Source organism: Sesamum indicum, linkage group LG1 (assembly GCF_026168435.1).
Source record: "Sesamum indicum cultivar Baizhima isolate 11 linkage group LG1, ASM2616843v1, whole genome shotgun sequence".
Lineage (NCBI taxonomy): Eukaryota > Viridiplantae > Streptophyta > Magnoliopsida > Lamiales > Pedaliaceae > Sesamum > Sesamum indicum.
The window spans coordinates 17,095,664-17,120,511 of record NC_142657.1 but is presented as its reverse complement, the minus strand read 5'-3'; the positions used below and the strand labels follow the sequence as shown (position 1 = coordinate 17,120,511).

The 24,848-nt window shown below is 32.5% G+C and overlaps 3 protein-coding genes across 4 annotated transcripts; 1 reads left to right on the top strand and 2 right to left on the bottom strand.

Annotated features, from left to right (window-relative positions):
* Positions 1-517: 517 nt before the first annotated feature.
* On the bottom strand, positions 518-4,723 carry LOC105165339 (AP2-like ethylene-responsive transcription factor At1g79700). Of its 2 annotated transcripts, XM_011084321.3 has the most exons (8): positions 4,296-4,723; positions 4,125-4,207; positions 3,895-3,903; positions 3,569-3,657; positions 3,403-3,476; positions 3,206-3,256; positions 2,284-2,360; positions 518-1,160 (listed from the first exon to the last, which is right to left on the bottom strand). In XM_011084321.3, the coding sequence occupies exons 1-8, from the start codon at positions 4,451-4,453 to the stop codon at positions 697-699; spliced, it is 1,005 nt and encodes a 334-aa protein (XP_011082623.1). In that variant the 5' UTR covers positions 4,454-4,723; the 3' UTR covers positions 518-696. The 2 variants fall into 2 exon arrangements, with proteins under 2 accessions (XP_011082623.1, XP_011082628.1); XM_011084326.3 differs by lacking the exon at positions 3,895-3,903 and having other exon boundaries at positions 4,296-4,722.
* A 4,950-nt stretch (positions 4,724-9,673) lies between these two features.
* Positions 9,674-15,077, top strand: LOC105165332 (Major facilitator superfamily protein). The gene is made up of 5 exons (XM_011084311.3): positions 9,674-10,388; positions 12,801-13,060; positions 13,357-13,452; positions 13,530-13,700; positions 13,871-15,077. The coding sequence occupies exons 1-5, from the start codon at positions 10,031-10,033 to the stop codon at positions 14,480-14,482; spliced, it is 1,497 nt and encodes a 498-aa protein (XP_011082613.1). The 5' UTR covers positions 9,674-10,030; the 3' UTR covers positions 14,483-15,077.
* A 666-nt stretch (positions 15,078-15,743) lies between these two features.
* On the bottom strand, positions 15,744-17,984 carry LOC105165322 (Eukaryotic aspartyl protease family protein). Its single transcript, XM_088878999.1, has 2 exons — positions 17,718-17,984; positions 15,744-17,282 (listed from the first exon to the last, which is right to left on the bottom strand). Exons 1-2 carry the CDS (start codon positions 17,872-17,874, stop codon positions 16,027-16,029), a joined length of 1,413 nt encoding a protein of 470 aa, XP_088735125.1. The 5' UTR covers positions 17,875-17,984; the 3' UTR covers positions 15,744-16,026.
* Positions 17,985-24,848: the final 6,864 nt, after the last annotated feature.

Sequence of the window (24,848 nt, the reverse complement as noted above, 5' to 3'; positions counted from 1 at the left end):
ATCAGACTTGTTATGTGATTTGTCTCTTTTCCTGAATTGTATATTAATTACATGACAAAAGTATATTACCCTTATCATATAATTAGTTCAAATTCAATTAAATTAAAAAATTCTGATATAGATAAATACATACACACCCACACACAAAAAGAAAGAAAAAATAGAAGACAATGGCTCTATTCTCATTGCAGATGTTGCATAAACTGTAATTGCTCATATCCAATTCTGGTCCACACAATAGGAATTAAATCTAAGCATTTTATAGCACATACACACATCCTGTAATATATAAAATTTTAATTTCAATCGAATTTAATTAAATCAAAATAAATTATCGATCAAATATAATATATTTATCATATGATTGATGTATAATTTAAAAAAATTATATGACAAGCATGATATACTTATTATGTGATTGATTTTGTTCGACTAGATTTAATTTGACATATAAAAATTAAATTATCATGCAGGCACAAAAAATATATATATAAAAAAATTAAATTAAATTATCGAATTAACAAAGAAAAAGCAGTAATTTTATTAATTAATAGATGTCAAATATAATAAATAAATGGTGCAAAAAATCTCTTCTTCTATGCTTAATATAGAAGAGAAGCATTTTTGAATGAGTATATATATGTCAAGTGCAATTCTTTGTGATAAAATTTGGTCCGTTTAATTCTCCGTGAGGAGTTAAGCGTCGAGGCCATAGTGGAACATGGGCGGCGCCAGTGGTTCATAGTTACCGAACATAACGTCGTGTTCCTCAGCAAAGCTGCTCAAATCTTGAAAATCGAACGATGTCTGTATGTCGTCCGGGAAGCTGCGGCGCGGAGGGTCCGGCTCCGAAGGGCTGCCATAGCCTGCAGCTGTTTGCAGCTCCAGCATCTCCTTGAACTTGGAGGACTGCAGCAGAAGCCCTAGGGCCGACGACGACGACGTGGTGGCCGGACGAGGCAGTACTGCAGCGGTGGTGGTCTCGGACGTTTTCGTGTGGGTTTCGTCATCGTTTGACTTTATACCATCAGCGCCAGGGTTTGGGTGATCAGGCTTGAGCCACTTAATGTAACGACTGAGGTCAAAATTGGTGACGGCGTTAAGCCCACGGTACTCTATGGCTGCCATGTCGTATGCAGTCGCAGCTTCTTCTTGAGTAGCTGTGCCAAAATTAAATAATTAAAAATAAATAAAAAGGGGTTAGGGGCAAATAGGGAAATTCACAAGGACATTAATGGAATTTATGTATATATATATATACAAGTTGAAGAATTGAATTAGGATGAGAAATTTGGTGGGAGATGTAGGTAGGTAGCTAGCAGTTGAGGGTTTGGTGATCTACATATGCATTAATATTATAAGCCTATGCCTATCCAACCATATTTGTTTGCTTTCATTATTTACTATCCATTTCACATTAATATTACATAAATATCAGTCCCTATTTTCTATAATTATAAAATAATATTATTACATTTAATATTTTATGTATATATATAATTCATTTCATCTATATATTTCTAAAAAATATATATTCTATGCACCTACTCTACTTTGTATATATTAAATAAAATATGAGATTAACGTCGTTTTATAATTAAAAAAATATTTAAACTGATTACGTATTAAAATAAAATCTAAATGTAGTCTCGATTATTTTTAGTTTTGTAAATATGCAAGTACGGAGCGTTTAGTCCTGTATTTTCAATAATTATAAATTTAATATAATTCATACCAAGCCCACACATTCGGCCTTAATTTTAACGTATTTAGTCCAGGATAATTTTGTCAACCCAAGACTAGAAGTGAGAAGCCCATGACCAAATATGCCGAAATTAAGACCAAATATGTGAAAATAGTATACAATTATTGGACTAAATTTATAATTATTAAAAATACAGAACTAAACGTGTCATATCTTCATAATTACTGGATTAAAAATGAAATTTTTTCAAATAACAAAACATATTGATTTTTGGTTTTTGGCAGAAAGTAGATTGTGTAGAGTAGTTGTATTCCCAAATGTTTAGATTTAATGTGATTGTGATGTTTAGGTATGGTTGTCTTTGTAGGTAACCTAAGATTTTGTTTCATTAAAGTAGTCCATATGCAACAAATACTTAGATTTATTTATCTTGGGGTCATACATCCACCTACTACAATAAAACATAATATCACCCACAAAATATTAAATCATTATTTTTCACTAAAACAATATATTCAGTGATTTCTTTTATTAATTATTAAAATAGAAAATTTCCAGTCATAGAATAATTCACGTACCATATGTCCCAAGGTAAAGATATTTGTTGCCAAAAACTCTACCAATCCGAGCTTCCCATCTCCCATTGTGATGGTGTCTGTACATAAACAGTGCAAAAATTTATTTAATTTCTACAATTTTTATATTAGAATAATATTCGGATAATAAAATAAATTCGAATCTTTTATTACAAATTAATTAATAGGGTAAATTATAACGATTTCTTTTGAGGTTTGACATAATTACAAATATCCTCTCGTTGTTTGAAAAATTATCAATATCCTCCTTGATTTTAACGACCATCTAACAATTAGCCCAATCTCCATCCACTTATTGCGGTGAACAGACCAAAATGCCATTGTGGATTAAAAATTATAATTTTATTTATTTTTAAAAATTAAAAGGAGTAAAGCTAAGAAAAACTACTGAAACTGTTGCGCTTATTGTTTTGAAAGCAAACGAGATTGCCAACCCTAGTGCATAAATGACTTTTTTACCCCATCACGCCACTAATGTACGTAATATATTTTATGTAAAACGTAATACAAAATTATAATAAAAAATTCAAACTATCATATTATTATAATAATAATAATAATAATAAATACTACATTATTAATTCTCACTAAATATAGGTTAATTAATTTCAGAACTTAATTACGATATGGTGCTTGTAGTGCACATATTTATGAAGTGACAGCCGTTCATTCTTGTTGGCAGATTGTCACTTTTATAGAGCAATTAATTCCATGCCTCTACCTATATATATATATACATGATGAAATCCTAGCTAGCTAGCATATCGAGCACTTTTTTTTTCTAAAAAGAAACAATTTATAATTACCTAACTTTTTCGACTATTTTTATTTAATCAATAGTATAATATTTTACATTAATACTAATGTTTTTCACAAATAATGTACGAAATTTTCGGACACGTACCTTGCTACGCCTCTATACTTTGATACTCCTCTAGAAAACCCGCTGCTTTTTCTGCATTTTAATTCCATTAATTAAAATAAAAGTACGAACATAATACATGAATAATTATGTCGACTCGATCTTGTATTTGTACGTGCATATTTGTCGACATAATTTAGAAATATATAGAATTTCTTTATATATACATATATATATACCTTCTCAATGCACTAATGTATTCTTCTTTGGATTGGCCCTCCATCTCCTTGAGCTCATTTTGATAAGTGGAAAGCTATATATAAATGTAATATTTTTTTAATTATTAAAATTAAATACGATCATAATTATTTTTTCAATTTTAATTAATAAAAAGAAATGATTTACAGGGAAATTTAAGATTGTGTCGTGCCCCCAATACTTCAAGGCAGCCAAGTCATATGCATGTGCAGCTGCTTCTTCCTCATCGTAGGCCCCTAAATAAAACAATTTAAAAAATTAATAAAAAAAAATAAATAGTGGATAAGATCCGATGAATACAGCCAATAGCAATCAAATCAAAAGCCACGTCATCATCCAAAAAATCAGATTGACCAGCTTAAAATCTAGTCCCATTTTGAAAAATTGTAAAAAAAAAAATGAATTATGATTTATTTTATTCTTTTTAGATGAAAATAAGATGAATTTGATCGTAATTACACGGACGTACATACCTAAGTATACTGGAGGATTTGACGACAACCACGATTAAAGTAGACCAGAATTTGAAAGGGACAAAAAAGAGAAAATATATTAGTACAAGAACGATATATATATATTGGTCGATCGACCAAAATTATTGATATTATTATTTTTATTTAAAGATTGAAAAATAAACGGAATAAAATTACCAAAAAGGGTAATTAAGAGTGAGGAAAAAAAATGAAAAAGACAGATGAGGAACCTTGTCTTCCTTTCTTGTTTTGGGACTCATTCCAGCAATTCTTATCCCACAAATGAGCTTCATAGCGACCTGTCCACCGGTGCCTGAAATCGTCATTTTAATTAAACTCCATAACTGAATTAAAAAAAAAAGGCGAAAAGACTGAATTATCCTCGACATGCATAAAAATACCTGGTAACGCCCCTGTAAATTGAGCTACGTTGCTGTGGAGACTCCCTGGGGACGCTTTTCCTCCGTCGTTTGGTCTTGGTGGTACAGTTGTCGTTGTTGTTATGGGAAGTCGTGGTGGCGGCGGCGGTACTATTCTTTCGTTTTGAAGATTTCGCCATGAAAATTGATCATGAACTTTGTTAAACGTCCAAAAGAAAAAGACTTGACTCCCTCCAATGAGAAGAGGAAGGAATATGTATAGTTTGGGAAAATGGAGAAGGGGGGGTAGTGGGGTGGGGTGGGGTGGAGGTGAGGGGTAAGTAAGTAGGGTGGCAAATTAGAGAGGAGAGCCGGCTGAGAAAAGTGTGGTTTTGTGGGTATTTAGTGGCCGTCTTGAAGCGGCTGGCTTTGTGTTCACTATTCTTGTACCTTGTCTTAATTTCTTGTGCCCTCTCTCTCTCTCTATATATAATATATATATATATATGTGTGTGTGTGTGTTTTAGAGGGTTTTTAGGTGCAGCGTGGATTTTCTCATACTTTTAATTACAAAATTATATTTTTTTGTCGAATAAATGTAAACAAATTGAGTTTTCGCTACACTATAAATAACCATGACTTAAAAACCTTGGTCAATCGATACTATTAACCACTGTTAAACAAAATCAAAGCAAAACTTTAAATTTTTATGACAATTTATTCGCTATGGTTTTTAGCTATAGTCGAAATATTTGTCATGGTTAATGTTTTGGCCACACTTACAAAAACAATGACTAATGACCATTCTAAAATCGTGATTGATTTATATTTACCACATTTTTTTTCTTTTGGCTATAGCAATTAACCATAGAGGAAAATCATATTTTTTTAAGTGTAACTATATATAGATTATTAATATTTTTATTATGTAATTTATTTTATTTACACATTTAGTCTTTTTAAACAAATTTAGTCATATATTGATAATTTTAGTCCCCTTTATGTTTGAGTAGATCTAACTTTTGATCTTATAACTATTAATCGTTAGCACCAATATTATCAATGCATAATTAAATTTACCAAAAAAGTACCAAATGTGAAATATTCAGGATGAAATTCATTAAAAATAGGGTAAACTGTTCTTTTAGTCGCATAAAATAAGGACATAATTTGTTTTGGTACCACAACTAAAAAATCCCAAAATTATTTTTGTTTTAATAAAAATACATGATTTTGAGTTTTATGGGACTAAAAGCGTTATTTGCTATAATTGTGGTACCAGAAAAAACTTAACAAGTTAATTCAATATTTTTTAAATTAATTACAAATTTATCCATATAAAAACATTATAACTAAGTTATGTAATCTTATATTATCCAAATATTTTATAATTCGTTCTAAAAATAAGATGTAGACGTATCTTAACTATAAGCTCAAAAAAAAAGTATGAATTTATAAAGTCTTAGAAATAAATTTAGCCAAACACCCTCTTAATTTGTGTGTGTGAGGAGAGAGTTTTCAATTGTATGAAGTGTTTTTTCTATGTTCATGAAAGTTAATGTCCTTTAGTTTCAGAATTAATTATTTTTTGGTCAATTAATATGGGGTTGTGCCAAGATGTCAACTTTGTTCTATTCAAAATTTAATTCCTAGCTGCAATTTCTGGTCTACTTTTAGTTCTGCTTTAGATTTCGGCCCCATATATAATACACCAAAATCAACAAATTAAGGAAAAGAAAATTCTAATATTGGATAAATTGAGGGAAAATGAAAGGGACAGTATAGATAATAGTGTGTAAATTAAAAGGCATAATTAAATAGTTTGGTTAGAAAATATTTGTTTGACCTGCAATATGTCAGTTTAAATCAATCGACGATAAATATAGATTTTTATTTAATTTTTTTTTTACTAATATCAGTAAATTTGATAAAAAAAAATTTCCACCTATATAGGGGTCTCTATTTGTTAGACATAACCATATATTATGAGTACTAAATATAATTTCTCAAACTAAAGGGAATTTATGTGTAATGATACCACACCTTATGACAGAACAATGTAATCATCCCTAGATAAAACTAAAATTTATAGGGACGCATCACGCTTGCATGGATTTTACGAGTTTACAAATAAATATCAATTTCTGACAGGAATTTCCCTCAAAAGCTCGAGCCATGTACATATTGTTTTCGTCAGAAATTTAATGAAATTAGGATTTTGGGCTAAAGTTGCAAATTTTTAAAATTATGGGATGCTATGTGGTAAATTCAAAAATAATGGGATCAAATTCGCAAAGAAAACTAAAACTTGTGGAGATGTAAAATGCAATTTCTCCAAACTGTGGATGCACTTGAAAATTTGCGACATTTACTTCCATTATCTGTATATATGTAATTATATATGGGTGTGTTTTTATGTACATAAAAAAAATATAGTGGCGTACATCAATCAAGTATTCTCATACAGAGTATTGTTTGTTTTGATCGAAACCTTAAAATTACCTCTGTAATAAATACTTTTTTAGGAAAAGAGGAACTTTAAACTTGTACATTAGTTGAGTCCAAGCTAATTTTCGTTGTGTAGATATAGGTTGATAATATCCACTGATTGTGAGGGGAAAAACACAAAAATAAGGACTATAGCAATTTGGATATTTCAAAATTCATGTTGGATTATTAATGTTCAAAGATTACATTCATGCCAGACCATTTCTAGCCATTTTTTTCCGAATACCATTGAATATTTATTTTTATTTATATAAATTTATAATTTATTTCACAATTCTTTTGTTATAGTGATGTATGTGAATTTATTATAATTAATTTATGATTTTTTAGTAAAAACCAACAAAAGAGTGATAAAAAAATAATAGAGAATATACCAAAATGATTTTTCACTAATTATAGAACTTATACTATATAGTAATATCGATAATGATACATAGATTATCCAAATAAATATTGCTAAACAATTTTTAAAATGAAAATAAATTACTGTACAATAGTAAGTAAGTAATTCGACAACAAATTAACATAAAAAATTAAAAATGATTTAAATTTATGAACCATTCACATTAATTAATATGTTGAATTATTCTATCATATTAATCTGTTGATAATTGTGAAAATAAATAGTGGTAATAATGTCGTAGGTAGCAAATTTTAGGAATTGGACTCTACCTATAATATTGTACTAGCTAGGGTTCAAGATTTTATTATACGAGACCTTCAAATTAGACTATATATCCTAAGTTCCAAGCACATTAATTATATACATAAAATTTTGATTTGCACGTTCCATTTTGTTAGGTAGGGATTCCAACCACTATAATTATCTAACTGCATTTTCAAATTTCTTTATTAACTCAATGATAAAAAAGATTTAGGCGGTATTGATTTATTATTTTCGAGTCTAGTCCTTAAACTTCATAAATATATTATATTCTTAGAGGGTGTTTGGCTCACCCTATAAGTTCTTAAAATCATCTTACAGAATATACTAAAGTTTATAAGATATTACAAAGTTCGACAACTTCTTTCTTTTTTTTTTCTTCAGAGATTTTCTTTTTTTTTTTTTGAAAAAAAAAAGAGGATCTTGCACCTTATAATTAAGTTATGTATGAACTTGTAAAATCTTGTTAATAAGCATAGCCAAACGCGCACTTAATCGATGGTGCAAATTGTATCTTTTCATAGTTTGGGGGTATAAAGTTAATTGCAATTAGTTGGGGGTGCAAAGTGAAATTAACCCAAAATGAAGGTATAATTAAGAATTGTCCTTTGCCAATTTATGTTTGAATAGGTTACGTTATAAATTACCAGCTTCCAACCACATACACGCCTAACACCGTGTATGTGGACATGCTATAACCTAAATGAAGGATGAAATAAATAGTTAATAGGAGGTCTTTTTTGCAATTTTTACGATATTATATTACAGTAACAAAATTGAATGTGGAGTTACAACGTGTACCCAATACATGCTAATCGTTGTAGTACGTCGTCTTTATATACATATAATAAATAATTATTATATTTTTAAATATATTATAAATAAAAATAAAATATATAAATTAATAAATTATATTTAAAAAAAGAAATAAACAAAATAAAATCAGCTTAAGACATCTCGTAGTGTAACTTTTGTAAAAAAATAATTACAAATAATTTTTGAAATTATCTAATTAGAATATAAGTGTCATATTTAAAATTGGTACAGATTCAAATAATAAGTGTTTTAGGCTTGTCAGCCCAATCTAGCCACCTTGCTAATGAAGCAATGTGAAAACATGGCCCGTATTAGCAGGCCTAGTACCATATAACAAGGCTAGGCCTTTGCATTTCGATTAATCGAATCGAATCGAACCGAATTTTTGGTTAATCAAAAATTTGATTCGAGATTTTTAAAAACCAAAATGGTTCAGTTCGATTTGGTTAAAAATCAAACAATTTTGGTTTTTTTCAGTTTAAAAAATCAAACTATTTTTTTAAAAAATAATATATATATATAAATAATTGTGATAGTTTTTCAATTTTATCCAAAAATACAAATACCAAAATTAAATTCTAATTTTATAGTACAAGTCACAAGTGTATATTAATAATAATATATATTAATATTAATATATAAACATAATATATATAATAAATATTTTATTTAATATAATATTTAAAGAATCGGTTTTCGATTGGGTTCGATTAATCGATCGATCACCATAAAATTGATTTTCGGTTAGATCCGATTCGACCGATTAAACCGCTTTATGCACACTCCTAAACAAAGCTGCCAAATCATTTGTCTGCATGTCATGGATCACGTCATTTTAAAAAAGAGTACCTGTATCGATAGCAAGATTCGGCTATTGGAAGCAACATGTAACTACTTAACCTATATTCACAATTAACCTGGAAGGACCCTTTTGAGCAAACATATCTCTTAGGAAATAGTTCCAAGTATCGAATAAACATCATCCCTATAAAGTAGTTTTTTTTTGTTTTTTTAGTTTTATACTTTCATTTTTTCGCTCAACTTTAAATAATAACAAAATTAGAAATTTTGTATACGCTCAATTTACTTTTTTTTTTATTATTCACTAATCAAATATTATTTATATATATATATTCATTTTTCACCTGAATCAAACAAGTTCTAAGTTTTTATTATTTACTTTTTATGGTGGCAACAATGTGGGATAATTTTATATACACCAAATATAAATATAAAAACTGATTGCACCCAATTTGACTAAAGTAAGGATCCGATTCATTAACAAGCCCAAAAGAATATGTGGAACTTCGCCTTTCTAGAGCCCACATTTTGGACCCAATTTCTCCAAAAAAGCCCAAATATGAAGACCAATTTTCAGTAAGATACGGCGACTCGATCTGGTTGGTGTTTGGTAATAAGCGTCGTCTGTTCTCTACAGTGTGAACTAAAATGCGCTCTTCTAATTGTTGTCTGCTGGGGAGGCGTTTCTTCCCAGTAAACGATTTTAGCTCAAGAAAAGCCACCGCATGACACGTAACAGTACGTTGAGTGAGTTGTTATTGTTGCTGTTACCGTTGGCGTCCTCTCTTTGCGTGCCATTTGCTCAATTTCAATTCTTTTCCGCCCTCTAACGAACAATTTCGGGAAAATCAGAAAAACCGACGTCGAGGACAGCAAAATCTTGAATAGGGTCCCGTTAATTCGTTCTCCAGTTTAGTGCTCACTTAATTTTTGACGAAAAGCTGCAAAGGTACTTAGTTCTAGCTTGTTGAGGGGCTTGATCCCAAGAATGGATCAAGATGAGAAATTCTCACTTCAAGGAAAGCAGGAGAAATTACCCAAGAATGGAGTTTTGGGGATGATTGTTAGCCCATTTAAGTGGGTGAAAAAGCTGAGTGATGAGTTGCACTGGAGCTTTGTGTTGGGAGTAGTGATTGTGTATGGAATCAACCAGGGGCTCTGCTTGGGGTTGAGCAAAATCAGCACGCAGTATTATATGAAAGATGAGCAGAAATTACAGCCCTCTGAAGCTCAGGTCTACCATGGAATGATTATGATACCTTGGATTGTCAAGCCTTTGTGGGGTCTTCTTACAGATACAGTTCCCATTGCTGGACGGAGAAGGAGGCCGTACTTCATCCTTGCTGGTAATATTATGACCACCTATGAATCTTCGGTCTTCGTTCCTTGTTATGTGACTAATTGGAGCATTTTCAAGGAAGAGATTGTTTTTTCTCTTAGCAAATTAGGAGTTGTATTAGTTCTTTATTAGCTTCCCTCTTCTTGTGGTGCCTTTTTTTAAATGTCATTTGTTGTATGATTGATTTATTATTTTCTTTTTCTTGCAGTTTCTTTTCTCCATGTCGTAAGTTATGCTATAAGATCAAGTAGAATATGAATGGTTGTTCATTTTGTACACATAGTTCATGGCTTTTGGATCTGGAGACGAGCACATCATAGACACAATTTGTTGAAAATTATTTGCAAATTAGAGATTGTATATCTGTAAGTTATATGAAGGATCCAAATCTGTAGTTAGTTAGTAGAGAGGCATCAATGTACGGACAGGAGATTGAGCACTTGATGAAGAAAATATTTTGAGAACATTTTAAGCTAGTGGGAAAAAAAAAGATTTTTCCAGTTTGCAGGTGTTAAACAACTAGCCTCGCTTGGGGGCCTAGATAAAATACTTTTTCATACTGCTTTTCTAATCTGCAAAGGGTTCCAGCTGCACTTCTCTATCAACTGCAGAAAACAGTAGTTACATAAAGATGGAAAGAGACATTTTTCAAGTTGTTGCATGCTTGTAATGTTCTAAATGAGTAGTTCCCTAGTTTCTCCTGGTTTATATTTCAAGCTAAAAGTATAAACCATTTTATAAGCTTCTCAGTTAATTTGATTCATCTAGATATGAATATTATGCATGCATTTTATTATGCATATTGTGGTACCAATCATCTTTTGTCTATAGAAACAAGTCCATCACTACATCTATGGAGTTACTCATTTTCTGAAGAACTTCAGAAAAAGTATGTATGAAGGATAAAGTACAAGAGATGTTTTTCCACAAAGCTATTTAAAATTCAAATGAACTTCTTTTATCTTTGGGCGTGTATTGAGCAAGACATAACTGATTCTCCATATTTCTTGATATAAACTTGTTGAATGAATATTTTCATGAAACATGAAATGCGTTCATATTCATGTAACATGAACAGCCCTACAGTACGCGCAATGAAATATTGAAATTCTGAAAATCTTCCTTTTCTATGATGGCATTTTGTGGTCTATGACTGTGGTGTCACTACTGTTTCAGTTCTTTTTAGCGATTTTCTTGAGCTTTTCACCCCTTTCCATGGGCTCTCTAGTTTAAGCACTAGTAGTTTCTGTGTTGACATTAAACTTCCATCGGCTTTATTTGCTCAGTATAGTACCATCAATTACCTGCTTCGTGGGTCTACTGCACTTTTGTGTTTGAAATATGAAAGAAGAAGTGATCCCTAAAGACAAGAAGGCCAATTGCAGGAAATCTACAAATGAAATTGGACTGTAAACTTGATAAGTCACAAAGGCAGTTTACCATCCATAGCTCCTAATCATGAAGCCCCCAAGTTACAGTGGTGAGTTGTTTCACCATGAGCTTTGCACCAGGCATGTGCTAAGCAGTTCTAGTCACTTTGAGAAGTTGGTCTACCCTCAATATCCTCAAGGTGCACTTATATGCACCTACATGCTTATTTCATGTGTTAAAAGCAATTCCATGGACCTTAGTAACACTTACATTATCTTATTATATTTTAAGCAATGTCGACCAGGCTGCTGTGTCGTGCTATGGATATCCGTAATTTATCTTTATAGTCAAGAACTCAAGGGCACATGGTTCTTCAAATGAGATATTGCAAAGTGCTGTTGCTTGTATGAAGTATAGCAGAGAGTTGGATAAGCATGTATAAGTCCATCTTGCTTAGGGTAACACGGCAACCGTGTGAGTAGTATATAATAGCAGATAAGAACCGACTAAATTAGCTATTGCCTGTTAGCAGCATAACACAGTTAATTAATTGCGAGGTTGGTGAAAAGAAAACTAAAACTTTCTCTGTCCCGTCCCGCAATATTTCTGACGCATAATGATCCTTACTTTTGCATATGTAAGACATCCTTTGTAAGTTTTTTTCTTTTTGAGCAAATAGAAAATATGGAAGTATTGCAAGAATCAGCCAAGATTGCTCTTTCTTTTTCTGTTTTCCATTTGCTGCTTATGCGGAATTTAATCTGGTGACATCGTGTGTGTGGACATGCTATAACCTAAATGAAGGATGAAATAAATAGTCAATTGAGTAATTTTAAGTAGCTCATGGAGTGTATAAGCTATCGAAAAGAATAATGAGACTGATTATCACTGGAGGCACTAGCAACGAGTACTTATGACGTGCATATTTAATTATTATGGGACTATGTTATGGAATCTAATGCGGTTATGAGCACTGATTGATTGTAGGAGAAGCAACTCTAAAATCATAGCAAAATCTTGGTCTTGAGCGAGCTCCTTATGATTTCAGGCATAATTGGTGCCGTCTCCATGATTACACTATCACTGGAAAACAACATATACCTTGGATTTGCTTTGTTACTCCTGGTATGTGGAAGTGCTGGTGCTGCAGTAGCTGATGTGACTATTGATGCCTGTGTGACTGAGAACAGTATAGGTCATCCTTCTCTCGCTGGAGAGATGCAGAGCTTGTGTGGATTGTGCTCTTCTGTTGGACAATTAATTGGATACACAATTAGCGGCTTTCTTGTTCATCTGATTGGATCAAAGGTATGCTACTATGGTTTTTCTATAACCATTTGTACTTTGACTAGATATTTGATATTGCATTGCATTTTATTAGGTTGCAATATGAAGCGTGCTAATAGACTGATGCATAATATAGACTATGATTAATATTTTTGAAAATTAATTTGATTAAAGTAAAGAGTCAAATTGTCTGGCTTTACATATAAATAAGCTTGCTAGATATTATCTGAGTATATCCAAGAGAAATGTGAGCTCACTCTCAACCCAGGTAAGGGCACCCTCTTGCTAAAAATTTATTGGTGGTTCTTGCCTTGCAGGGTGTGTTTGGAGTCCTTAGCATTCCATCTGGACTGGTGATTTTGGTTGGAATGACAATTCAAGAGCCCTTGATCCGGAACTGTTCATATAAGCGAGTAAGCAACTATCTGCTAAAGATCATTTAGGTCCTCTGCAGCTGTGGGGCTAACTTAGAAAATGCATTTCTACATAGGTCAGTCAGAAATTTCTGGATGCTGGTAAGGCTATGTGGATGGCTCTCAAATGCCCCGTTGTTTGGAGACCATGTTTGTACATGTACCTATCATTATCAGTGAGCCTGCACATACACGAGGGAATGTTTTATTGGTACACAGATGCAAAAAATGGCCCCTCTTTCTCAAAGGTACCCTCTTTCTTTAGTTTTCTATCTGAATTTTTGTAGTCTACAAAATTTTCAAACGAAACTACTTACTAAATCTTCCTCAGAAAGATCCAGAATTATGTAATTTAAACCATCATACATCCCAAGTTCTCAACTTATGCATATAGTTACCATAATATTTCATTTTGTAGGAGGCAGTGGGATCAATATCAGCTCTTGGTGCAGTTGGCTCTCTTTTAGGCGTTCTCCTCTATCAAAATGCTTTTAGAAGTCACCCTTTCCGACGTGTGCTTTTCTGGGCACAGTTGCTGTATGGTGCGTCAGGAATGCTGGATCTGATACTGGTTTTGCGTATAAACTTGTTATTTGGGGTGCCAGATTACGCACTTGTCGTGTTTGATGCAGCCGTCTCTCACATGATTGGGCGCCTCAAATGGTTGCCTCTTCTTGTACTCAGTTCAAAGCTTTGTCCTTCTGGTATAGAAGGCACATTCTTCGCATTGCTTATGTCGATTGATCACGTGGGTTCCTTCACTGCATCTTGGGCCGGAGGCTTGTTGCTCCACACTTTAAATGTAACAAGGACAACTTTTGATAACCTTTGGTTGGCCATATCAATAAGGAGTCTTTTCCGAGTTCTTCCAATCGGGATTCTGTTCCTGATTCCTAGTAGTGATCCCAATGTGTTGATCCTTCCAACTGAGATGTTGAGAACAAAGAAGGATAACAACACAACAGATCCTATTAATATGGAAATGGCCCCCCTTGTCAACAGGATCGATCATACTTCATTAGACTCATGAAATGGGAGAAGACCTGGAAAATCCAGTATGAATCGAGGCATGTTGCTCGATTTTCTTGAAATTTCAATTGGTTATCTTTCGTTTCACCTGTTGTTGCTGAAAGGAACGGCACAGTAGCAGTTCCAGCTCATATGACATTGAGAACAAAAGATTGATCAAGATTGGAACTGCCCATTTTTCCAGGTTTCGAATGTCATCTGCCTAATTTCATTGACATAGTTTATAAGGAAAGTCTTATAAGAAACTATGTTCTTCTCCTATGGATCCATGAGGTCATCAGTGAATTTTCTACATGCAACGTGGAATCAATCTGATCTGCAGCTGAGCCTCTGCTTTTATTTATTATTAAATTCGTATAATATGCTACTAATTAGTGGAAAATCTGAAGCTCAAAGATGGGGATATTCCAGAGGACTATATTTGACAGACATAAGAACTTACAAATGCCTCAGAGATTCCCTCTTTCTGAAAAAATTGCTGTCTATTCTGGATTTTTCCAAGAAAATGGAACAGTGTTTGTGCTGAACATGCAAAATCAAATTCTTTTGTCATTTTGTTTGTTTGATATTGATGTTGTGCTATGATTAGTTTATTACTACCTTGTCCATTTCTGTAAGGTTTATGTGGACCGAAAATGAGATAGATGACTTGCAAGTATGAGAATCCGATTACGATTTTGGCCTCAGAGAGAATAAAATCTAGCATAAGATTTCAAATCATACATGTGGCCATGAAACGAAACTGTTCGAATGATACTCAAACTCTTGTTTTTCAATGTTAGAACTTAGATGAGTTCTATGTTGTTACAAAGAGTCGAGTTGAGTAAGATACTGTTTGTGTTCAAATTTGGTTTGAATTTATTGTCAGATCGAGGATTCTGAAGGTGGGCTCTCTTAAATTCTTTATAGGTGAAAACTGAAAAGAATTTGCAAATGCTTCGGAGATTCCCTTCTTTTCAAGCATTTTTTGCTGCAAAAAGCTGATGTTTCCAAGACAACATTGTATCATCTCTGTGCTGATAGTTGCAAAACAAAAATTTCCTTGTCATTTGTCTTGTTTGCAACTGATGCACCTTGTCTGTTTCCATAAGGTTGATGAAGAGACAAGAAAAAGTAAAAATAAAAAACAAATAGGAGATGATTCTTTTTTTTTTTGTGATTTCTTGTTAAATAAAAGATAATTTTATACAAGAGTGAGAATCCCAATTATTCTTGCTCAAATTGATTATTGCCATTAAAGTGGTTGAAAAGTATACTTTGGCTGTGCTCCTAAGACTTCATTCTTCTTTGCAGACAAGAATAAAATTTTGTACAGGAGATAAACATAGGAGCCTCTCTCTCGCTCTCTCTTAGAATAAACCTTATACAGGAGTATTACATTTGAACACTAGATAGAAGAGTATAACACAAGTTGACGTTCATATGTTCTATAACCTAAGATAAACAAATCTTTCTACCTCTAGTTCCCAACTGAGTCATTTGGCTTTGCCAGTTGAAGCTTTCTTGCATCATCACAGTCATAATCTTTCACTCCTTTGATCTGTCTTAACTGAAACTGCACATCTCCCTGGCAAATCCCACTTTCATCTGTTGAGTATCATATATAACTCTTGTGTTCCTCTGCTGATAATTCCCAATAATACCAATCTCATCTTCATATGCAAGGCTTGCAAGAGCTAAACACACCTGAGAAGCATCCCTCTTCACAATATAGAACATCCCAGAGACGTCCACACTCATCTGACCGTCTCCCTCGAACCACAGCTTAAGTGTAGGGATATTCACTTCTGCATATGCTGAAAGGTTGAAGCATGTGTCCAAGATTGAAAAACTTGGTGCTGGTGGATATCCGGAGAACTGTTTCAAGAACTCAGCCTTGATGGCCATGTAGATAGATGGAGGTAGCCTTGTGATAACGGTCCCTGAGTCAATAAGAATCCCGCCTTTCCCAAAATTTGGAGAGCTTAAAGCCACCCCACCAACACTAGTCCCTGTTAGGTTCAGAACATAGAAGCTGGAAAGCTGAGGATTTGGGACCAATCTAGTGTAAGATATTGGTGTGGTGTTCTTGTAAGCCGAGGTATCATTCCCTAGTATTAGTGAACCAGAAGCTGTAGCATCAGAATCAGGCAAGCAGTATGAGAAAACTCCCCCAAAAACATTGGAGGTTTGAGAAATCAGTGAGAGATCACTCCTGCCTAGTCCCATTAGGCCTGAAGCTGCACCAAACAGGCCCTTATTGTTTCGGCCACATCCGAACACAAAATTCTCAACTGGAGTAGTTCCAAGAACTAGATGATCTGTACCGAGCTCCCCATGAGAATACGATCCGTCACCATAGGTAACAACATAGTTGCATATAGGTGCATTTTTTCCGCATGATCCTGAGTTCCCTGTAGCAAATTGCAGAGTATGACATGCTTGTGAATTGCACTGAACTGACTGGTAAGAGGAGGATATTAAGGGGTTGAAGAGGGGATCTGGTTGAGAATAGCAGAGTTTGCAGGGCTGGCATTGAACCCATGTCAGGTCACTCCCAGTGTCAACAATCACGGTCAGGTTCCGCCCACCTAATGCTACCGTGACAATGTAGTTTAATGTCTGTAGCCTGACACCTGAACTGATGGGAATCTGAGTTTCTATTTGGGTAGAAACTACATTTTTGATTTGGGACTGTATAGACCTTACTCGAACATCATCAGCAATCAGAAGTTTCTGGAGTTTTCGTTCCCAGTCCCTTATCGGCCCAGAGCAGTAGTCCCGCTGCTTCATTTCTAATATAGTTGCACCATTTTGTGTCCCTGATAATGCAAAGAAACTCTAATCAGATGGAGTTAATGCTCATCATTCACATGCAGTATTCATACTATGAGAAAATCAAGCATCAGCATCAGCATCAGTTTATGTTGTCTGTATATTTTGAAATTTATTTTCTTGCTTCAAACTAAGCTATAAGCAGCTTTGAGAAAGCTGCAACATGTTCTACTTTTCTGAGATTCAACTTGCAAGAAATCTCAAAGAGTAAACAAACATCACTGTTGCAGAAAAAGCAACAAAAAGGGGTGAGACACCTTATCCTCAACAGTTAATATCCACTTCAACCACCTCTAAAAACTCGAAAGAACAGAACTTATGTTATCTTGTCTTGAATAAAGCATGTAATAATGAAGCTTGGTAAAAGCAAATGTACACTACTCCTAAACCAAGAGACAGTCAGTTTCTTGCTTATAACTCACTTGATTTCTGAGAGAAGCAACTTCGACCTTCTCCCGTTTGTTTCGATTGCAGTTTTCTCAATGAAAGGACTCCCTTTTCACCAAGACTACTCACCTCATCCATGCAACAAAGTACAACAAGAATAAGCAGAACAGCCATTGATGGCCAAAGCGCCATTCAACTTACAAAGTTTGGAAGAGAAGAGATAAATTTGCAGAGGGAAAGAGGGATGGGAGAGAAGAATTTAGAGGGGGTGGTGAAGGAAGGGGGAGATTCTTAGGAGTTGGAGCTTGGCATGAGAACAAATGGAGGGGTTGGCTGAAGGCCCCACTCTTGCATGAGAAATTATTGGGACTTCACGTGCTGATACTTGGAAAACAAAATTAGTTTTTGGGAATTTTTTTTTTTTCAAATCAGATTTGCCGAACAAAATCAATCATAGAGCAAAAATATAATACATTATTGATCACTTTCTCTAAATTGTAAATCAATATGCGGCAAGTATATTACATTTATCATATAATTAATTCAGGTTCAATCAAAATCTCATTTGAGTTAGAATTTCTTCTTAGTTTTGCTACTTAGAAAAATATTTTTGTTGGTTTCCATGGATAAGGACTCCACCCCTTCACGGATTCAACTGTCACAAACTCACTAACCAACAGGAAAAAGAGGCTTTCAGCAGTTTTCTTGGTTGCTTTCATGCTTTTTCTTGAGGGAAATAAAACGTTGTTAACCTGGTCATGACTGTCCCAATTGAGAAACTTTAACCATCATGAGATGTTTATTATTTCGTAAGTCCTTATTAGACTATTGATCGACTTGGTCACTACAATCCCACTAGTGTACCAACATCTAAATTTTGATGGATCAAATATTATAAGTCGGATGCTGTCAGATAATGAGCTAGGCCATGCCTTCTCCTTGTAAGACTTGAAATATGAAAATCTAATCCATTCCACCTCAAGTAGGTGCTCACACTTAAAGGTGTTTGCAATACTTTTGCTTTCACAATAAAAATGAATTGTAAAAAAGTTGTAAGAAATTCGTAATAAAAGTTTGGAGTGTTTGAAAAAAAAAGTAAAAGATAAAGAAAAAAAAGTCAGAGTTGGAAATTTAGCAAAATAACTTAATATTTGCAATCATTATAACCAATTACAAAAATTAGTAGGGAGTTGTTTATAGCTTTTAGTTTAAATTAGTATAATTTAAGCAGTTCAAAAGTAAAAGTTATAAATCAATACAACTATTTTCATCTTATTATCAACAATAAATTGATAGACACTTATTTTAAACGATTATAAACATCTCATCAGTACGTCAAAAACCTGTCCCACACGTCTAATACCCCGCCAACCATTACAACCCCAAAATCCAGTGTGTCCAACCCGTCACACCCAATTACAAAATTTACTGCTAATTTAAGTATATTTAAATAAAATGACGAGCTATGTGCTTTCATAAGTTCATATCGTGTGGTTGCTTTTATGCTTGTCCTTATCAATATTGTGTGTATATATATACATACATACATACATGATACACATAGTACTTGATTAAGCTTCTATAACACACTTTCTTTGTCTTGGAGTTGCACTTTAAGCTTTATTGACATTCTTCTACTGTGGTCCAAGAATGTTACAGTAAAGGGTCCCAAGTGTGGGTATTATCAATAATTATTGTAATAATTATAATATATAATTGCAGGCCAAATATGGATACATAATACTACTTATATATATATATATATATATATGGATTAGTCATGAGCCAAATAAGCTTGATCTGCTTTTAGCTTTTGGGAGATTAATTTAAGCATGAGAATGATTTGAGCAGCTATAAATAAGTTGGGGTATGGGTTCATTTTGTCTAAAATTGGAATATATGTGAATAATTGCAGTTCACGGGTATAAAGCTAGCTTTTATTCATTACAAATTATTATTGAGTTTTTTATTTATTAAAATCGATGTATTGATAAATTGTGACAGGTGTTTATAAAAAAAAAAAAAAAAAGTCAATTGACGGAGGAAGAAAGCAATTGAAGGGGCAACTATAGTCTTTTCAAATTGAGGAGATTAAAAGATATCAGACTTGAATGAGCAAATTACTCGGTTATCCTTGTTTAATGAATCATAATCTTGTATTGAAGGTAGGTGGAGGATAAAATAGTACTTTTACACTAGCTGTCATAAATAGCACAAAGAGCCTTCATTTGATAAGGGAAAACAAAAACTTGTATCGAGATATTGATTAAATCTGTTGAATTAAATTTCGAACAATAATATTATCATTTCAGTGTTTTTCACTTTGTACCACATTAATAATAACTATTATTATTTGTCAACTTTGGTGGAAAATAGATTAAAATAATATATTATTTGATAGAGTCATAACTGAGTCTTGGAAGGTCAATTTTGCAATTATTTATGATCAGATTTCACTAATTTTTGCACTATTGAATAAGTTGGAATGCATAAAACCTACCATTTAATGCATATTTTCAGAATTTTAATATATATATATATATATATATTAAAATTTCACTGTTTGGTTTCATTTTCAATTTTCAATTTTTTGAGTGGATTAACGTGTTTTTATGTCTACATAAATATTTTTATGAAAATGAAAATATATTTAGAATAGTTGATGGAATTGTATTTTCTTTTATTATTAGAAATTTAAAATAAGTAATTGTTAACATCATATATTATTATTTTATTAAGTTTAATAATGAGAGATATGTATATTTTTGCATTTATATAAAGAAAAAGTAATAATCGAGATAAAAAAGAATTAGTTAATAATATTGGGCCTCCTAATCATTAATCAAAAAAGCAACAATTTGATAAGAAGGATAAACATAAACATTCCACTTCAGTTGGGCCCATTTCTTCATCAGACATTATGATTATACAGACATTCACTCTCAATTGTTGTCCTTGTCCAATACCAAATATATAAATATAATTTTTATTTATCTCATCATCATGACACCTAATATACAGTTAAATGGCCCAGACTTTAAAATATAAATCACTTATCGATTAAAAGTGGAGTAAGTGATAAACATAAGTGAAAATAAAGAATAAATATTAGTATCGGTTAAAAAATGACATGAGTCATTAAATAAATGATTATATTTTTATCAATATTAAAATTTGGTATTGAGATATTACAAATTGTTATATGAATGAAGAATATTTTTTATTATTAATATAGATATAGATAAAAAATATTTAATGTATATGTGTAATAATAATAATAAGAAGGGCAAAAAAAAAAAAAGTGGGCCCAAATTTACTAATTGTTGGCAACCAATTTCTTGAGTCCTTATCAGTTTGCTGGCTGAGGGACCATTGCTTTGTGACTTGTGATTGCCTTTGTTTTTTGGGCATTATGCTTATTCACAATTTTGTCTAAGTATCTTTGTGTTTTTTTTTTCTTTTTTAAAATAAAGTATGAATTTTATCATGTTGGGTTGAAGTTATTTTGTCCAAAAATGTATTATCATTGCAATTTTTTTGATTAATGTTTAGGTCAATTTGATATGAAAAATTGTATTCGATTTAAAATATGTTTTTTTAATGTGTTTGTTCTTGTCAAAAAAATTTGTTAAAATTTAAAATGAGAGGGTATTTATAACTTGATTTTTTTTGTTGGCAAGTGTTGATTGTGTTACGTTTTTTAGCCTACAAGTTGGCTTTTTTGTTATACTTTTGACTATTAGTTACTTTTGAGTTGTTGATTGTTCACTTATTCCCCTGATTCTTTGGGTCAATGGATAGGGATATATGCATTTCTGCACATAGTTTATGTTGAGTGGTTGACTGTAACCATATTTTTAAGAGTATTTTGAGAATCAACGGAGGGGGTGTATACAATTTTGCCCATAGCCATATTTGAGTTGTTGATTGTGGGCATGTGGCCACAATTCCAACGACACTTTTGGGAATCAACAATCGGTGTTACAATTTTTGTTATAACTTTGACTGTTGCTGGTTATGATCATATATTTCAAGAGTAATTTAGGAATCAATAATTGGAGATACATTGTATTTTTTTTATAACTTTGTCAAGTTGTCAATGTGGCTACAAATTGAAAAGACAATTTGGGAATCAACTAAATCATAACTTTATCGAGTCGTTGATTGTGGGCACGTATTCAAAGGGCACTTTGAGAATCGACAAGTGGGGATATTTATAACTTTTGTCATAAGTTTGTCGAGTTATTGGTTGTAACCATGTATTCTAAGGGCAATTTGGGAATCAATGTTGAATTTTATAATGAAACAGAGGCTGAAGAAAAGGAAAAAATAGAGAATGGAGTTGGGGTTGAAAGCTGCGTTCTTCATTGATGAATTCCAAAATGTTTCAGTTGTACAGGCTTGGGGCTCGAACCCCAGATTAAGTACACGGTTAATCAAAGCTCAACTAAAGTAACAGATAACCGTCAGACTTTACCACGTAGCTCAATAGAAAATCGAATAAATGAATCAGCAAAGCATACAATGTAAACAAGAGAAATCGTCAGATGAAAACACAACTTCTACTATCCTGCGTCAAAGCTAAAAGTGCCATCATCTTTCTCATCATCATCTTCAACTTTGGCTTCTCTATTATGCAGATCATTAGCCAAGGCATTCGTTTGTGTTTGTGCAATCTCAACAATCAACAAGTGAAAATATATTATATTTTTCTTAAAATTTTCGTCGAGTTATTGACAGTGACCACATATTTCACTTTTGTTATAGTTTTATTGAATCGTTGACTATAGCAACACATTCCAAAGGCACTTGAAAATCAATAAGCGGTGATACATTAAATTTTTGTCATAGTCATCGAGATGTTGATCGTAGGTACCAAAAGCTAGGGGTATGTTAAATGTTTGTAAACATTGGCATTTGTATTGGGCCATGAGTAATGTTTGATTGGCTAAGCCCATGAATTTTTTGGGCCTCGTAAATGGGCCAAATTAGAGTCCATCATAAGGACACCTTACCGTAGCTATTTCACAGGTGCTCAGGGATAGGATTAATTGTATTTCTAAATAAATAAATCATAATTTATTTAAAATTCAAATTCTATAAATATGAAATAAATCATAATAATCTAAATTTAGAATTTAAGTAATTAATAAATATAAAAACACAAACATATATTGAACAGAGATACATTTAAGTTACTTTACTAACTAATTTACCTACAAAAATAAGTGATGTTTTTGGATAAAGAAAATCAATTGTACATTTATCCAAATTGCATACAAATGTCGAGTATGCTTCAATAGCTGATTATGTATAGATTTATTTGTGGTATGTCGTTGTTGTTATTATTTATGTTATTCCTCACTTATCTTGACATTGTAAGCTCGTAATTTATTTATATTCCATATATCTAAAATTTATTGTTCAAATTATTCGTTGTTTCTTTTTTTTTTTGGTTGGCGAATATTTTTAGAATCACAAAGAGATAAAATAAATATATTTAACATATTTTATTTTCAAGTGGATCGTATCCCAAGTCCAAAAAGTCTGGACAAGTCAATTATCAGTATTTTGGCGAACCTGCTCCAAATTTGATGCATTGTTATCTCTAAATGGCACTACAAACAACATACATTCGGATGCCCCCCCCCCCCCCCCATATAGATCTAATGCAAAAGTATCTAAAAAGTTGAAACGTGCCATACTGAAGTTAACATTAATTAGACCTATGTTATTATTGCTAATTTTTTTTATTTTAATTAGTAAAAGTTAGATCAAAGTAAATTCATTATAGCTGTCTCAAAATAAAAAAAGAATCTAATCGTTATGATAATTTCCTTTGGTAAAACACATATAGAAATTGCGGACTTTGTTGTTGTAACCTCATTAATACATTAGAAATTGAGTCTAATATTCAATAAACTCTGTATATTATAATTCAGTCATCGTCAACCAATAATACACTCATATAAAATGACAAGCTATATGTCCTCATTGAAATTCGATCTTGTTCCTGATATTTGAACTGTGCTTATTCAAATATCGAATTAGCAACTCTACTACTAGCTAGATTACCGTGACATTAAATCTATGCTATTTGTGAGGGCTCAAAATCCTACAATATCGTAATTAACAAAAGACGATCAAAATATTATTAATTAAATTTATTTCTTGTATGGGATAATTATATCTTTTGATTAATTAATTATATTAATATTTATTTAATCAATTTTGTATGTTGGACACGCAATTTTGAATTATTATTGTGCTACTATACACATTTTTTGAATTTGATGGTGATATATTTGATTCAACACTATAAGATTAAAATATCCCTTTTTTTTATGTAAAAAGACCAAAATACCCAATCAAGTATAGGATCAACGTGTTTCCCATTGGAGTCGGGGCGGCCCCAAGCCAACTTGATCTAGAACCTGAAATTAGGGCGTTCGATGGCTTTTTGGGAGTTCAAAATGATGATACATAGACTCATACGACTACGAAATCAGTTAGTGGTGGAGACAGAGAAAGAGGTTACAGATTCCAAAGTCACGTAAAATCAGAAATCATTGGTCTAAAATAGACAGCCGCCGGAACAATCTAAATCTAACACCCCACCCCACAAACGCCTCTCTTACAATTCCCACTACACGACAAATCTCCAATCATTATCCACTTCATAATTTTCAATTTTTAAATTAAATTCCAAACTCCATAATATTAGATTTACCACCGAATCCCATTTTATTTCCTGCGTGTCGAAACGACACTGCCAGATCCCTCCACGTGTTGATCCGGCCAATCCCGGCCGTTCCGCTGATGACAGCAAGCGGAAGCTTCAAGAAAAACTGGGGGCCCACACTTATCCACTACCATCACGTGACTGACGATGCACTCAACCCACCACACATGTGCCCTCCAGATTACCAAATCACCCTCCCCAATTCCAGTGAAAATCGAATAATATATATATATATAGGTATATTTCTACAAAATAATTGTCGGACATTGTAACTCACTTACAATAATACAATATCAACATCGTTAGCAACTCATTATTTTTATTCTAATTTATATAAGACAAAAAACAGACAGCAATTTTATAAATTTTATTTGATGCTGGCCTACATCTACACAAGTTATAATGGTTTATAAATTTTAAAATT

Excerpts from the sequence above, each read along its gene's own strand:
- LOC105165339 (XM_011084321.3), bottom strand. The coding sequence starts at position 4,453 with ATGGCGAAATCTTCAAAACGAAAGAATAGTACCGCCGCCGCCACCACG. Across the intron at positions 4,208-4,295 it reads ATTTACAGGGGCGTTACCAG|GCACCGGTGGACAGGTCGCT; the intron begins GTATTTTTATGC and ends TGACGATTTCAG. Across the intron at positions 3,257-3,402 it reads TACATTAGTGCATTGAGAAG|AAAAAGCAGCGGGTTTTCTA; the intron begins GTATATATATAT and ends ATTAAAATGCAG.
- LOC105165332 (XM_011084311.3), top strand. The coding sequence starts at position 10,031 with ATGGATCAAGATGAGAAATTCTCACTTCAAGGAAAGCAGGAGAAATTA. Across the intron at positions 10,389-12,800 it reads GCCGTACTTCATCCTTGCTG|GCATAATTGGTGCCGTCTCC; the intron begins GTAATATTATGA and ends TTATGATTTCAG. Across the intron at positions 13,701-13,870 it reads ATGGCCCCTCTTTCTCAAAG|GAGGCAGTGGGATCAATATC; the intron begins GTACCCTCTTTC and ends TTCATTTTGTAG.
- LOC105165322 (XM_088878999.1), bottom strand. The coding sequence starts at position 17,874 with ATGGCGCTTTGGCCATCAATGGCTGTTCTGCTTATTCTTGTTGTACTT. Across the intron at positions 17,283-17,717 it reads TTGCTTCTCTCAGAAATCAA|GGACACAAAATGGTGCAACT; the intron begins GTGAGTTATAAG and ends TTGCATTATCAG.